Source organism: Andrographis paniculata, unplaced genomic scaffold (genome assembly GCF_009805555.1).
Source record: "Andrographis paniculata isolate CXL003 unplaced genomic scaffold, ASM980555v1 Contig46END, whole genome shotgun sequence".
Classification (NCBI taxonomy): domain Eukaryota; kingdom Viridiplantae; phylum Streptophyta; class Magnoliopsida; order Lamiales; family Acanthaceae; genus Andrographis; species Andrographis paniculata.
Genome location: NW_026137580.1, coordinates 390,323 through 404,472, shown reverse-complemented (window position 1 = coordinate 404,472; position 14,150 = coordinate 390,323). Strand labels below are relative to the sequence as shown.

Sequence of the window (14,150 nt, the reverse complement as noted above, 5' to 3'; positions counted from 1 at the left end):
AACCAAAACCAAACAAACCCTTTGTAATAGTAGAAAAAAAGGAGTTCATTACTCTGCAGAGAATATATATATATATCTATTTTGACCATAACTAAGTTATGAAATTGAACTAGAATGTACCAAAGCTACAAGCAAGGCCAGAAGCACACACATACAGACAGACAGGCATATATATATGCATATATATATATATACATATAAACCACACCTGGGCTATATATCTCCCTCTTGTCGGGCATCCCCATAGTTGTTTGAATCTGGAACAAGAAGATATGAATTCTTCACTCTCTGCGAAATTCAACTTCTGCAATGTTTCTAACATAAAATGGTCATAAAATGTATGATATGATTGAATGGAATAAAACCAGAGCCAAGAATATTGTAGGAAAATAGACAGTCAATCTTCGACAATGCTCCAAACCATCCTGAAGGAGAGATGGATATGTTGTCAGAATCCAGAAAATTTTCCTTTAAATCAAGGGGAGTTGAGAGAGTCGTAGTGTATGGGTACCAGAAAATTGATAATGCCAGAAAAACAGCAATATATCCAAGCTTGAAGAATCGGATCTTCTTCTCCTTGGGAAGCTGGTTGAATATCTCGGTTACATCCACCAAGTGCTGCTTTTGAGTATACCTGGGCATAGACCAGCACCAACTTGTAATAACATTTTGGAGACAGCGATGATTTAAAATTCCAGCTGTTAAATCATATTCAGTGTGAACTTCATGCAGATGAAGAAGCATGTAATTGTAGGGCATGTGAACCTTGTAACATGTTTGATCCCATAAGGAAGATTCGAAACAATATACAGAACTACTATGTATATTTTTTTAATTGGTTCCATCGTTAATAAAAGAATGCAATTTTGAGGTCAAATTATGCAATAAAGTTTCTAGAGTGCATGAGTAAATTCCATCAATTTTTATTTTAGCAGCAAAAACTATTGTAAAATTAGAGTCATCGACCATTAACTGCTAGCTTATATCAGATTGCTCCCACCCATCATAGTATGCTTGAAAATATTTAAATAATAATATGTTTAAGCTAGATTACAATTGAATCACTCTAGCGGGATCAGACATACCTCACACATGACACTTTGCACTCATTGTGAAGATTGCAAACATTAACAATTGAAAATTCCATATAGAAGAAAACTTGGGAATGTAAAACAAACAAAACAGGACTGCTCCGTTATGATTATTTCAGCCACATCCTGAGTCTGGCAATTTATTCTCAGACGACACTTTATTATCAGTATCCCAACAACAAGCCGAAATACAACTGTGCAGAAGTCGATCTACCGGCAGCAATCATTCAAAGCATAAATACCATATTATATGTTTTAAATAATAAACTTTATATACCACAAAAATCATTCAAAGCATCAAAGTGACATATACACAGTCCTAAATGATGCCCAAAACATAAGAAAAATTGTTTAAATCCATTAGATCATCGTCATTCTTGCAAATGAAATATAATTAGAGAGCACAGACTTACAGCTTGACATTGTAATATAAATATGGAAGGCACAGCAGGAACATGCCCCAATGCCATGTAATTAGATGGAGCAGGCATAGCGTGGCTTGGATGGCAAACTCTGGCAAGATAACAGCATTTATCCTAGATGCTGAATCATACGGATTAATATAGTCATACTCAAGGTCAGCCAAGCACACGATCTGCAACAAAACAAATCCCACGATAGTATAAAAAGGCAAAAGGGAAACGAAGGATGGGAAAAACCTAATATAAGAATAACATAATAATTAATACATTGGATTGGATTCCAAAAGTTCCTGGCCCAGCAATAGCCTAATTTGATTAATACCAAACCTTGATTAGTTCATAAAAGAAGTAAAATATTATTGATGGACTCTACGTATGCTCCTTTTAATTTAGAAGATCTTGTGCCTTACAGGGTTCATCACTAGTAGTAATAGTAAGCTTTCAAACTCCACTAATTTTGAATCCTCATATTATAACATTCTCATTTTCTCATTGATACACATATAAGCATAAAAGGCATTTCAAATCTCTGGGCTAGAGGTTAGATCAAATCGAACTTCATATATTTAAGCTACTAAGGGACTGTTTGCTTATGTTTTCAACTATATTTTCGTACTATTTATTAAAAAAGATCATATCACCGATTTTCATTTAAAATCTTACATAAGAACACTATTTTGCAAAACATCACATCCAAGAACTGTTTTCCATTCAATTTTCTACTATTTTTAAAACAACACAAAATACCAATACACTTCCAAAAGACTGCTAAACAAACCCTACATTCTTTCAAACATCATAATACCAGTGGAGTGTCCTGATGCTCGAAATTGACTAGAAAAGCAACTCAAACAGCTTCAGACTAAATTGAGTATGTTTTTAAGTTGAGCACTGCTTGACCCATTACACACCCCTATTCAGGGCACTATTTAGTATTATAATTTCAGTGTAACATCATCAACGTTTTCTGGGGATAAATTCCATCATATACTACCCACTGCTTTCAAAAGAACACTCTCTCAAAGTGCAAAAGCCACATTCAATAGTTTCAAACCATAACCCCAAAAAACTAAGAGCTATGCTAATCTAGAGAACAGAGTCGTAGCAATCACTTGGATCACTGAGTACAACAAATCTTAATATTAATCACACAACCCCTCGACAACTGCAAAATCAATTTTATTAGAACTTCATAGTTGTGCTGCAGAATGCAACATAACTACAAACTAACCCCCACCTCAGTTTCCCTAGTCTCAGCCATTGTCAAACCTCACAAAACATAAAACTCCAAAAGAACACACAGAAAACAACCTTCAATTTCCCCACCACCAAAAACAACAAATTATCCTCTTCACCCATCACAATCAGTTCGTAGGTATTCCAAAAACCAGTCGCAACCTAAAAAAAAAAAATCAGCCAATACCAAATAGAATCACACAATAGATTGCCCTAAGCTGAGTTAAACCAATTCGCCTTCGTGCAGATTAGAATCGAAAAAATCCACAAAGCAAATGAATATGAAATATACCTGATAAAGCACGAGGGCGAAAACAGCGACGAGGAGAAGGAAGGAAATCAGCCATGCATAGAGATCCCCCATTGCCGACCACTCCCCGTACCTCCTTGGGAACTGCAATTGACAAGTGGCGCAGCGCAAGCGCAATCCATGAGTAGCGACTTTGGCAAAAGATTCGAGGTCCGGCCGGTGGGTGGGTCGCCATTTAACCTTACTTTGTACTAAAATCGGGTTTCTGTGGTAAAAACGCTATTACTTCAGTTTTTGCAAATCATACGACGTCGTATGATCGTATCGATGTTGTTGTGTTGATTTTTGCATAGCAAAAGCCGTTGCTCTGGCTGGCGTACGACGTCGTATAGGTGGCATTTTCGTCACTTTAATTAAAATATTTGGTTTATAAATACATTATTATGTGATTCTTTTTAAAAATGTGGAACAAAGTTCCAGTAGATACTTGAGTTAGTTAACTCAAATAAAAAGTTAAGCTACTAAATTGATCTTTACAACCTAATTAATTGAAACAATTCCAATTAATTAATTTAGTTATTCAACCAGATGTATTTTCAAATTTCTAAATTATATATATTTATAAATTAAATTATATTGATTATTATAGCTAATTTATTTCATTATTTCTCACGCTCTTTTTATTAATTATATGAACTATTAATTTGAGTCGCTTGTGTTCTGAAATTCATTGGTTGTCCAAGTAAAACAATGAAAAGCATATTAGCGTTTGCAAATCCTAAAAAATGAATGTTCTCTTTATACATCAAACTCTCGCTCATTTGGTACTATTATTTTTTTAGAAAATATAAAAAAATAAAAATAAAAATCTATATCTAAACAAAGCACGGAGTATTAAAAAATACTGATAACAATGTCCTCTTTTTTTTAATAAAATAAAATAATGATAACAGCAATTCCTGTTACATATTATAAATTTGTTTATCTAAAAATTAACACAAAAAATTTCGATTCTTCCTAGAATATGTTTAACTTAAAAATAAAAAATAAAAAACATACTACTACAAAATAGTGGTAATTTCTAACATATTTTAGAAACAATAGTAATGAATTGAATCAAAAGCTATTCTCTGAAGCCCATCCCTTCTTCTCAAGTGCCTCCCTCAATGCCTGCACCCAAAATTCACATATTTCTTCAATAAACCATAACCTACATTTTCGAGTTTTTCCAACAATGGTTTCAATACCTTGATCCTCTTTCTGTTTATGTCGAAGTCAAAACTGCCTATCCTCGAGGCTGATCGATACTGCACTGTGGATTTCTTGCCCGGGGGAAACCAAAACTCGACGTCATCGACAAACTGCAGGTTGATTATTATTATGAACAAATGTTTAAAATGAAAGACAATGGAAGATAGAAAGATGCTATATACTTGTAGCAATGTAGTATTTAGCATTAAATTACCCCTAAGATTGGGCTCTCGTATTCCACTCGAACGTATTTGTCTTTTTTCTCGGTAATTTTTGGTGTGTAGTTGTCTGGTTTCGTCGATCTTATCTGCAAAAAATATCATTTTAATCATGTTAAAATCATTTAGTATTGAATTGACGAGCTACAAAGTTACATACTTGATCTTGTCTTGCTAATTGCTATATATATAGAGAGAGAGAGAGACAGAGAGTGTACCACTTGAAGCAACTCTTCCATGGCTTGTTGTTGGGTGACTGGTTTACTAGCTCCACGGCCCTCTTCAGGATTATAATTCCTATTAATTAGTAAATATTGTGAGTAAGATTAGATTAAGATTAGAGATTAAGATGAAGATTAGTACCATGGAGGAGCATAGTGGGCGAGATCAGTGATGTTCTCAGAGGTGGAAACACAGTTGTTGGTGGCTGGGCAGAGGGCCAATCCTGGAGGGTTGCTTTTCTGGACACCCAAATAATCTGGTTTTCTTCCACTGCACCCCACCCCATTATTATTTCTTAGATTTAGAATTTATCTATCGATTTATATGGATAAGGACGAGGACGATGAACTATGAGGTCCAAATTATTCAATCAATATGTATTATACCTGAAGTGGAAAATGGCAGCAAGAACAGCAACTTCACTGCTCCTCAAGATTATCTCTCTAAAAACAAACACATATAATATGCAGAAAAAGAATTAGAGATAGAAGAAGAAGAAGAAGAAGAAGAAGAAGAAGAAGAAGAAGAAACGCACAGCATTGTATCAGTTAGATATGAAATTGGGTAGGGGTACCTGCGACCCTGTGAGGGTGGGGTGGGTTCGTGACGATTCTGGCGATTATCGTTGTTGTGAGGTTGAAAATTAGAAGAAATCTTGGAGAATGATTTGGGATATTGTCTTTTGTAGAAATAATAACCAATGCTGCTGCTGCTTGCCATGGAAGAAGCCATATGCTCTCTCTCTCTCTCTCTCGCTCTCTCTCTCTCTCTCTCTCTCTCCTCCTTTCCTCCTTTCTCTCTCTGGATATGCCTGCAATTGCAAGTCTGCTAGTGTGTAATATATATATGTATATATGTATATGTAGCACGTGTGTTGGGCGCGACCGTGTGGGAAGTTCTCTCTCTTTGACCATTTCTTTGAATTTATTTATTTATTTTATTTCCACAGACCCACACATATCATGTGTGTTACTGTTACTGTTGCCATAGCCCTGCCTTCATTTTGCCCTTTCCAGGTGACCGACCGACCGACCGACCGCCTTTCATCGACTAAAAGCGCGGCGCCGGAAATTGATGGACGGACGGATGGAATCCACAGCGCAGTAAGATTTTCTTGTTTATTATTCACCGAACTTTGTTTGTTGAACTAGTTCTTCAACTGATTTGATGTGATTGAATATTGGTTGATTGATTTCATGCAGGATTATATAGATGTTCGCGCCGCTTGCGTTGCTATCAATCTGGAAGGAAGGTTGGTTAATCATTCAACGTCTACCCCGATTTTGTTCGTCTTCGTTTTTTATGCCCTAACTTTTTGTGTTTTGATTGAATGCGACTTTTGTGCTGGTTCTTAGGGCTTTCTTACTCCAGGTTCCTATTTAATTTGCGTCTTCACTGTCCTAGTAGTTGTACTTGTGTTTCCTGAATGCATGTTGTGAAATACAACTGGTACTATTTTTCTGCAATAATTCCTGCAAAGTGCGCCTCTTTTTTTCAGGATTTTTTCCCCCCTTAATTTGATCATGACTTGTAAGAGTCAAATGCAATAGATATATCAGGCAGAGATTTGATGAAAGTTGTGTTGTTTTTTATTCTTGCGCTTGAAATTTTGAACCTAAACTAGAGTTTCTAAGTTACTAGCAATGTTGACAGCATTTGAAACCATGCCAATACGCTTGCTAGGTGAGCCTTTTGTATTGTTTTGGTATGATATGAACTCTCACAGGAGTTGCATTAAAGAGTTTGAGAGGATGAATCCTATCCGCTGTGTCCCTGTTTCTGCTGATTGGGATGTCATTGTTTCCAACTCATATGCAATTTTACTGATAGGCTATCATGTTGTTTGTAGACTCTGTTACTGTGCTATGCTCAATTCCAATTGTTGTTGGAAACAACATAGGGGTAAAGCATAGCTTTCAATAGTGCGCTAACAACAGTGTAGTGGAGCGGCAGTCTGCCGCTACCACTGTTATGCAATTCTGCTTTTACGCAATCGCAGCATGGTGGCTTGTAGCGGAGCGGTGGAGTCCTTTTTAAATTGAATAATATATTATAATTTTTATTATAAGTAGATTTAGATAATTAGATTTTATAATATAGTATTATATCTGTTGTTTGTTAAATTTAGACTATACTATAGCTACCTCTAAGTTCTAAAAAGGAAAAAAACATTGTGCAATCTGACAAAGATACACAAAAAAAAATAAACGAAAATGGCAAAAAAGAAGAACATTAAGAAAATTTATACGAGAGTAGTAGTGAGATGATGAAAACTGGCGGAAAAAATTATTTATCAAATTTTGAACCTGATTAACTTTGATTATCTATCTATCAAAGTAATTGTAGTGTAATTTTTTTCTTATAACTATCTATGAACTGACTATATATTTTTTGCAATTTTATTGGTTTGAATGATAATTATGAGATTATTTATGAATTTTTCTTATATATTTTTATTGTAATTTTGTATATATAATAATTTTTATACGTATGTTCTTAAAATTTTTAAATAGTGGTCATCCCACTATCTGTTGACCCGCTATAGCCTTTTAGAGGTTGCTCGCTATGCAATGCTATCCAAGATTGACAACTGTGAGTAACATTGAAATTGTTTACATTGTTCTTTTCTCAGTATTATGAAGAGAGGTATTCTCAGAACCCACTTTGCCTGCTGATGCTCAATTAAGAGCAATAAATCATCAAGTTAATTCTCGTTTTCCTTTTTGAGAATGATCTTATACATCACGGTATTGTTGAGTTCTCAAAAGAATTATAATTCTTTGCTTTCATCTTTCTTCACTTTTTGAAACTTTGCCTTTGATTTAAAACTTGTGCGCTTGATGTACATCTATGATAAATCCACATAAATGACTTCTTATTCTTCTCCATATTCCATTTATGCATGAGTTATGTGAAGTGATTCCATTAAAAAAAACCTGGAGCCAATTTATTACTACATATCATTTAGTTTAGCATACTGGCATTGTATTAACTGCCAATCTAAAAACATGATGCATCAAAGGTTGCAAGTATTGTGACCTCTGGCATACTGTGTGATACGATACATTGGAAACATATCATTAGAGACCTCAAAACAGAAGCCCTCTATCTTATGTTGCTCTAATTTTAAGTATCGGTTACTACTTCCAACTATAAACAACAGAAAGTGCCAATATTTCATATTATGTGTACATTTTCTTTGACTGCCTACACATTTTAATGTTAATGTGGTAGCACTCACTCCGTCAACCATCATTGTTTAATCTCAGCATATTTTTGTGGACTGCTGTTTGTGTATTCTTTTTTATTTTGATACAAACTTCTTCATCTATTGACCGTATATGCAATCTAGGTTTGGCCTTTTCGAAATTCACATGCAATGCATGTGCCAAATTGCTTGAATTCCAGGCTTCTTAGCCAGATAGATAGCCGGAAACATCCCATGAGTTGTGTTTAATTGGTAAGTTCTCCTTGCAGAGGATTCTTATTTATGTAAAATTGACATCATTAGCATGAAAGCATGGTAAAAGTCTTTTGTCTGATCTGTAGTATGCTTTGAAAAATTTCCCAGTTGAATTATCATTCTAGTCGAAAAATGTAGCTCAATTTAACTAATTAAGACTGCAAGTCATAAGTTAGTAGTATGAAATTTAAGGAAATTGTAATTCAGTAATGTCTTGTTTGATGTACTAAAATTCCGGTTCTTTGGTATATCCAATTTTACTTTTAAGATAAGGGACAAATCTGCCACCATATGTGGCATATTGTTACATTCCAATTTCATAATTTAGATGGAGGGGTTTGGATACATATATCTAAAAATTTTAATAGAAAAACTACTTTATTTTCCAGTAAGGATCAAATTATATGATGATATTGGGTTTTTCCTGATGGACCTGATTTGATATGTATCATAATATTAATAGCATTCTTGTTAATTGTTTTACTAGTATTCACACCATTATATTGAGGTTTAAATTCCTTGTACATGGTTATGCTTAAATTTATAGATGGAATATAACTATATAGATAGAGTATTGCTAACTTCACAATTTAATTTATGATATATAGTCATTGAAGAAAATATGTAAATTACAGAGGAAGTAAAGATGGCCCGTAAATTTCCCTGCATGCTTAACTTAAAATTTTTTTAGATCTTGAAGAAAGGATATAATTAGATTTTAAATCTTGTGACTTAAAATTCATAATTGGGTAGTCAAGGAACCGAAGGATGCTTTAGTATACTGACACGACTCACAATCTGAAGTCATAATTTTATCGGAATCAAGACATAACTGTTTCAGCAAGGATATAAAGGATGACCAAGAGGATACCAACTCTTAAATGGTGTGCAAATGCTAGGACAATCAATTGTTTAACAATCCAAAATATAGAGACCTCCCTCTCGATGAAATATTTTTGGTCATTACATGTCTTGGAAGATAAACATTTTTGGTCATTACATGTCTTGGAAACAACACTAATCAATTGTGATGAAGTCTTTAGATTGTCATGATATGTGATGATATTAGAATACTCATCTACAAAGATGCTAATCATGGTTTGAGTTGATTTCTAGGATTGTTCAGAATCTTATCTAGAAATTGTCTTGGGTCATGGACAGGTTTGGCTTGGAATGGGGTGATCTACCCTGTGGTTGATTGCTCATTTCAGTTTTTGATTGATAAGGCTGTCTGGAGGGTACATTCATCAATGCTCCTGCTAGGAAATTCTTTGAATGAGGTTTGAGTTATGTTATTGTGAAAATCTATGATAGAAAAGATATTTTGGGGTCAAACCACAAAGCTGAAGGGTAGATGGAATCAATACCAAACATATGAAGTCCATTGAAAATCTGAAAGAAACTAGTTATGCGTTTGAAGTTGAAGAAGAGCAGTTGAACACGGAAATGTGTCATGTCGGGCTCTGTGTTCTCAAAGAGGCTTCTTTTTAACTGTGGTTTGAGATATTTTTCTTTGGGTATCCTACCTTGAAGAGACTTTATTGCTATGGAAACTACCTGATAAAGTGTTTCAGCATTACAGGCGTGGTCTTGAATCTTGATGCTTGATTATTATTGGAGATGAGATGCTCCGTCTCATGGAATCCTCATATAGTCATGTTGAGTCACCATCATTTCTTCATGTTATTTTCCGCAAGGTCAGTTTGTGCCTTTGTGGGGAAAGTATTTTTTTTTTTTTATGAAATTACAACCCCTACAATTTTAGCAGCAAGCAAACAAACAAGCCTTATATTGTTTTATCTTCTATATATATATATAGAAATATTAAAAGTATAATCATTGGGTGTAATTCGTTTGTGTTTCTATAGTAGTATGGTATTTTGGGTTAAGGAATAGTGTTTCTCTTTGGGAGCGTAGGAATTGTATTGTAAAGACACGGAAAAAAAATTGTTAAAAGAACATACCCATTGCTTTTTTAAATCTACAAAACATTCTCAATTTAGGCGATATACGAATCCGTGTATGTTACATTTTAATTCCAATTCTTGCATAATATCATGATATTCAATCATAACCTAATATTATGCATGCATGCCCACACTAGTGTAGTACATATATAGAAAACACTCACTTTCTTCTTTCTGAATAATGCTAACCAAAATTAAGCTATATGTTTTGGTACTTGAAGATATATATCCAAGTAAGAATTGAGTAAAAGAACCATGGGAAAGGCAATAATAAGTGGCTTTCATAATGTGATAGTGGTTTCTTAGTAACATATTATCATATTTTTGTGAAAGCAAGGATCCTTTATGATTGTATGGCTTTTTAGGCTTGCTTAATCTTATTAACTTATCTTTCCTTTTATCTTTGTTTGATTTTGATTTGAAATTGTAGTGTTGATTTGAGTTTTGGTTTAAATAGTATTTTTATATGATATTTTGTGAGAAGAAATAGTGATTTTTTATTAGAACCGTGCTGAATAGTGGTGATTTTGGTTTGAAATGCAAACCAAACACACCTCTTGTTTCATAAGTCGATACATTCAATGTATTCAGTTTTTATCATTGAAGAAGCGAGTAAATAGAGAGGTAATCCAACCACCATCATTTATTAGGCGTTTCTGGATGCACGTTATTGATGTGACCGACTGCGACCATCCGTTTCATTCATGCGCGACGTCATATGCATTAAAAGTTTTGGCACGTGATGTGCAGAGCAATCACGTGATGTGCAGAGCAATGACGTGTTTTCGACGAAAGACTAACCGTCTATAGTATAAAACCCAGCCCTCTTCTTTTCACCTACCATTGTAATTTGAGAAGAGGGATTGAAAAGACTCTCCGATGGTGATGAGCAGTTCAAGAGCGGATAAAGGGAAAGGGATTGCGATGGAGTTCGGGAAAGTGTGTGTGACAGGAGGAACAGGCTATCTGGCATCTTGGATGATACAGAGGCTTCTTGAAAGAGGTTACTCAGTCAACACAACTGTGAGATCTCATCAAGGTTAGCCTCTTTTAAAATATTTCATCCCCTTGAAGTTCTATTGCAATATTTCAATGAATTTGAATGAAGAAATATGCTGTGGTTTCAAATAATCTGTGGCTATGATTAGATGCGATTCATAGTTTAGCAAGCCGGGTGGTGTGTAGTGCCAGATTGGATGGGCTGCTGGAATGGCGATTCTAATTTTGATATATATGCAGGAATGATGTCTAACTGGGGATATGGATTACTTCGCAACCTCCTTTTCACTGGGAAACGGGCCCTAGAAGAGGATTCTTTCTGCTCAACCGGACAACAATATTTTGGTACAGAGGACAGAGAAATTACGACTGCATATTCTTGCCTTCCTTTTGATTTTCTTAATTTTGCTTCTTTTTCTGGTTTCAGCACTCACTTTTCTAGTGTCTACCAGGTGTGGATGTGAGCTTTCTCAGAAGTCTACCAGGTGCACGAGAAAGGCTTACGATTTATGAGGCAGACATGGACCATCCAGAAAGTTTTCGAGCAGCAGTTGATGGGTGTTTCGGAGTCTTTCTGGTTGCTCATCCAACGGTCGCTGATGAAACATTGACTGTGGAGGAGGTGTGCGAACAGACTGCCTATGCTACATTAGGGATTCTGCGATGCTGTGTCGATGCTGAAACAGTGAAACGAGTTGTGTACACATCAGCAGCAATCACTGTGATGTTTGGTAACGAGTATTCAGGCGTCGTGGATGAAAATACACTGTGTAAACTGTCTGTAGCTTATTTATCGCAGCTTTCACTTGCTAAGTACACAGCTGCCAAAGCTTACACAGAATTGACTGCCCAAAGATTTGCCGAGCGAAATGGGATGGGATTTGTCAGTGTCCTCCCCAGCTGGATACACGGCCCCTTCCTTACCCCCACATGCCCTGGCTCCGTGTATACCTTGATGTCTATGCTTTTCCGTAAGTTCTTAACAAAACTTCCACTTAAGGATGATTAATTACTTATGTTTGTGTCCTCAAATCCATTTCAAGGGCCTAAACATTAAAATTCTTTCATATTGCTGCTTTGGTTGAAGCTATCAATTTTTCTGAAATGGTGCAGGGGATCGGCGCCAGTACAAGTATATATCATTGGTTGATATTGTGCACGTAGATGACGTGGCAAGGGCTCACATCTTTCTCCTGGAGACCCCCTCAGCATCTGGGAGGTACATTTGCTCTGCTGTCGAAACTTCAGCCGGTGAGCTCTATGAATTTCTTTGCTACAGGTATCCTGAAAGCATAATCGCAACGCCTCCTGTTAAGTAAGTCATTGTCCAATTTTGTTTTCATTTCAGTGTTTTTGTTGTCGTATCATTTTACTGAAGGTAGAAATCGGTGGTGCAGGTGTTTGGGATATGCGAGAGGCTATACACTTTCGACAAGAAAGCTTTCTGATTTGGGGTTCGCTTACAACTATGGGCTTGAAGAAATGTACGATGGCGCAGTCGAGAGTTGCACCAGGACTGGCTATTTCCTCCCGCCCGAGTAAAAGGTATATGTTCAATTTATGTATGTGTGTATATACTATATGCATACATATATCTGTCTGTGTCTGTGCGGAATAAATCTTGTGAGAAACCAAGCTATGGTGGTTCTCATGGTAGTGTTGTAATAAGACTGTTTGTATGTTTGCTTATTATATGTATGTATATACATACATATATGTGTCTGTGTGTTGAATAAATCGTGTGAGAAACCAAGCTGTGCTGGTTCTCATGGGAGAATTGTATTAAACCTGCTTGTTTGTTTGTAATAAAATGTTTGTCGAACCTTGCGGCAAATGTATTGAGAGTATCCTGATTCGAGTGTTGTTTGGTATTTTTATCTAGTGGTTTTAGTAGCTATGATTTTAGATGAAAATAAATGTTTGATTTGTATGTTAAAATAATTTTTAAGAGAGGTCTCTTGGTAAATATTTGTGTGAAGGCTTTGTTTGGTATAATAAGGTAGAGCTGTTAAACAAACCGAACGAGTTCGAGTATTGGTTGTTTGAACTCGATTCGAACTTGTTAATGGTACAGGTTCGGCTCGGCTCGGCTCGTTAAGAGTTCGAGCCAAAATACTGCCTTGAGCTCGGCTCGTTAGGCTTAAATTCAAGTTTGACCTCAGCGTGAGGCTTGAACTCGAGCTCGGTTTGAATTTTATACATATTTTATATATTTTTTAATATATAAATTAAATATATTTAATTTTATTCATAATTTTTTATAATAAGATATTCAATATAAAAAATTATATATTTTATATTAATATATAAATATATTAACTACCGAGCTCAATTGTGCTATTCGTGAGCCGAGCTCGAGCTTAGCTCATTTGTAAAAAAAATTATTAGAGTTGAGCTCGAACTCAATTCATTTATCTCTACAAATGAAACAAGCCGAGTCGAGCTTTTAATGAGCCAAGTCGAGCTTGGCTCGCAAGCTACTCGATTAAGTTGAGTTATTTCTCATTTTATTGAGTTGACATTCTTTTAGACGGTACTAAATCTAATATACTATCGAGTGGCCGTTGAATAAGGAACATTGGTTATTTCATCTGCAAAGTTTGGGCCGATTTGAATGACTTGACGATAACAAAATTATATTTAGTCGGCCTAGATCGATACTTTTTTATATTTTTTTGAAAGAAAAAAAATAAATGCAAAGCTGGTGTCTGTAGAACTATTATTTATCCGAAAATAGAACATTGATTTTCCTACAACACTAAGTAATCAAATCAATATCATTCATCACTGCCAAACGTAATTAAATGTTGAGGCAGCCAAAATGATGTCTATAGCTGCCCCTATTTAACTTAGATTATGTTTTTTTTTTCAGGTTCTTAGCCTGAAAATAATAAGTGTATCGACTTTATTTGAACTTTGGTTTAGATTTTTTATGTTTAACTAAATTAATATTTTAATTTGATATTATAAATATATATATATATATATCAAGATTCGTTTGAATATTTAATCAAATTGTATTTTCATATTT

The 14,150-nt window shown here is 35.1% G+C and overlaps 3 protein-coding genes across 15 annotated transcripts; 1 reads left to right on the top strand and 2 right to left on the bottom strand.

Moving 5' to 3' along the window:
- Nucleotides 1-3,370, bottom strand: LOC127252327 (protein cornichon homolog 4-like). Of its 3 annotated transcripts, XM_051276465.1 has the most exons (6): nt 3,042-3,370; nt 2,825-2,911; nt 1,505-1,686; nt 512-634; nt 366-425; nt 1-257 (listed from the first exon to the last, which is right to left on the bottom strand). In XM_051276465.1, the coding sequence occupies exons 1-5, from the start codon at nt 3,111-3,113 to the stop codon at nt 398-400; spliced, it is 492 nt and encodes a 163-aa protein (XP_051132422.1). In that variant the 5' UTR covers nt 3,114-3,370; the 3' UTR covers nt 1-257; nt 366-397. The 3 variants fall into 3 exon arrangements, with proteins under 3 accessions (XP_051132422.1, XP_051132421.1, XP_051132423.1); XM_051276464.1 differs by having other exon boundaries at nt 1-425; nt 3,042-3,360; XM_051276466.1 differs by lacking the exon at nt 2,825-2,911 and having other exon boundaries at nt 1-425; nt 3,042-3,238.
- A 534-nt stretch (nt 3,371-3,904) lies between these two features.
- LOC127252326 (uncharacterized) lies at nt 3,905-5,496 on the bottom strand. The gene is made up of 7 exons (XM_051276462.1): nt 5,265-5,496; nt 5,077-5,133; nt 4,832-4,960; nt 4,687-4,765; nt 4,465-4,557; nt 4,247-4,360; nt 3,905-4,169 (listed from the first exon to the last, which is right to left on the bottom strand). The coding sequence occupies exons 1-7, from the start codon at nt 5,420-5,422 to the stop codon at nt 4,116-4,118; spliced, it is 684 nt and encodes a 227-aa protein (XP_051132419.1). The 5' UTR covers nt 5,423-5,496; the 3' UTR covers nt 3,905-4,115.
- Nucleotides 5,497-5,635: 139 nt separating this feature from the next.
- Nucleotides 5,636-12,966, top strand: LOC127252325 (protein BRI1-5 ENHANCED 1-like). 11 transcript variants are annotated; one of them, XM_051276455.1, is made up of 10 exons: nt 5,637-5,793; nt 5,893-5,942; nt 7,323-7,393; nt 8,043-8,150; nt 9,315-9,850; nt 10,771-11,159; nt 11,360-11,464; nt 11,572-12,090; nt 12,233-12,434; nt 12,517-12,966. In XM_051276455.1, the coding sequence occupies exons 6-10, from the start codon at nt 11,000-11,002 to the stop codon at nt 12,659-12,661; spliced, it is 1,131 nt and encodes a 376-aa protein (XP_051132412.1). In that variant the 5' UTR covers nt 5,637-5,793; nt 5,893-5,942; nt 7,323-7,393; nt 8,043-8,150; nt 9,315-9,850; nt 10,771-10,999; the 3' UTR covers nt 12,662-12,966. The 11 variants fall into 11 exon arrangements, with proteins under 11 accessions (XP_051132409.1, XP_051132415.1, XP_051132418.1 ...); XM_051276456.1 differs by having other exon boundaries at nt 7,323-7,437; XM_051276452.1 differs by lacking the exon at nt 7,323-7,393 and having other exon boundaries at nt 5,636-5,793; nt 10,871-11,159.
- Nucleotides 12,967-14,150: the final 1,184 nt, after the last annotated feature.

What these genes read in the sequence shown, in the direction of transcription:
- LOC127252327 (XM_051276465.1), bottom strand. Translation starts at nt 3,113, where the DNA reads ATGGGGGATCTCTATGCATGGCTGATTTCCTTCCTTCTCCTCGTCGCT. An exon ending in TCGCCCTCGTGCTTTATCAG is followed by an intron (nt 2,912 to 3,041) that starts GTATATTTCATA and finishes TTTTTTTTTTAG; the next exon opens with GTTGCGACTGGTTTTTGGAA. An exon ending in CTGGCATTATCAATTTTCTG is followed by an intron (nt 426 to 511) that starts GTACCCATACAC and finishes TCTCTCCTTCAG; the next exon opens with GATGGTTTGGAGCATTGTCG.
- LOC127252326 (XM_051276462.1), bottom strand. Translation starts at nt 5,422, where the DNA reads ATGGCTTCTTCCATGGCAAGCAGCAGCAGCATTGGTTATTATTTCTAC. An exon ending in CCACCCTCACAGGGTCGCAG is followed by an intron (nt 5,134 to 5,264) that starts GTACCCCTACCC and finishes GTTTGTTTTTAG; the next exon opens with AGAGATAATCTTGAGGAGCA. An exon ending in TAAACAGAAAGAGGATCAAG is followed by an intron (nt 4,170 to 4,246) that starts GTATTGAAACCA and finishes TTTTGGGTGCAG; the next exon opens with GCATTGAGGGAGGCACTTGA.
- LOC127252325 (XM_051276461.1), top strand. Translation starts at nt 11,000, where the DNA reads ATGGTGATGAGCAGTTCAAGAGCGGATAAAGGGAAAGGGATTGCGATG. An exon ending in AACCGGACAACAATATTTTG is followed by an intron (nt 11,465 to 11,571) that starts GTACAGAGGACA and finishes AGTGTCTACCAG; the next exon opens with GTGTGGATGTGAGCTTTCTC. An exon ending in ATCGCAACGCCTCCTGTTAA is followed by an intron (nt 12,435 to 12,516) that starts GTAAGTCATTGT and finishes TCGGTGGTGCAG; the next exon opens with GTGTTTGGGATATGCGAGAG.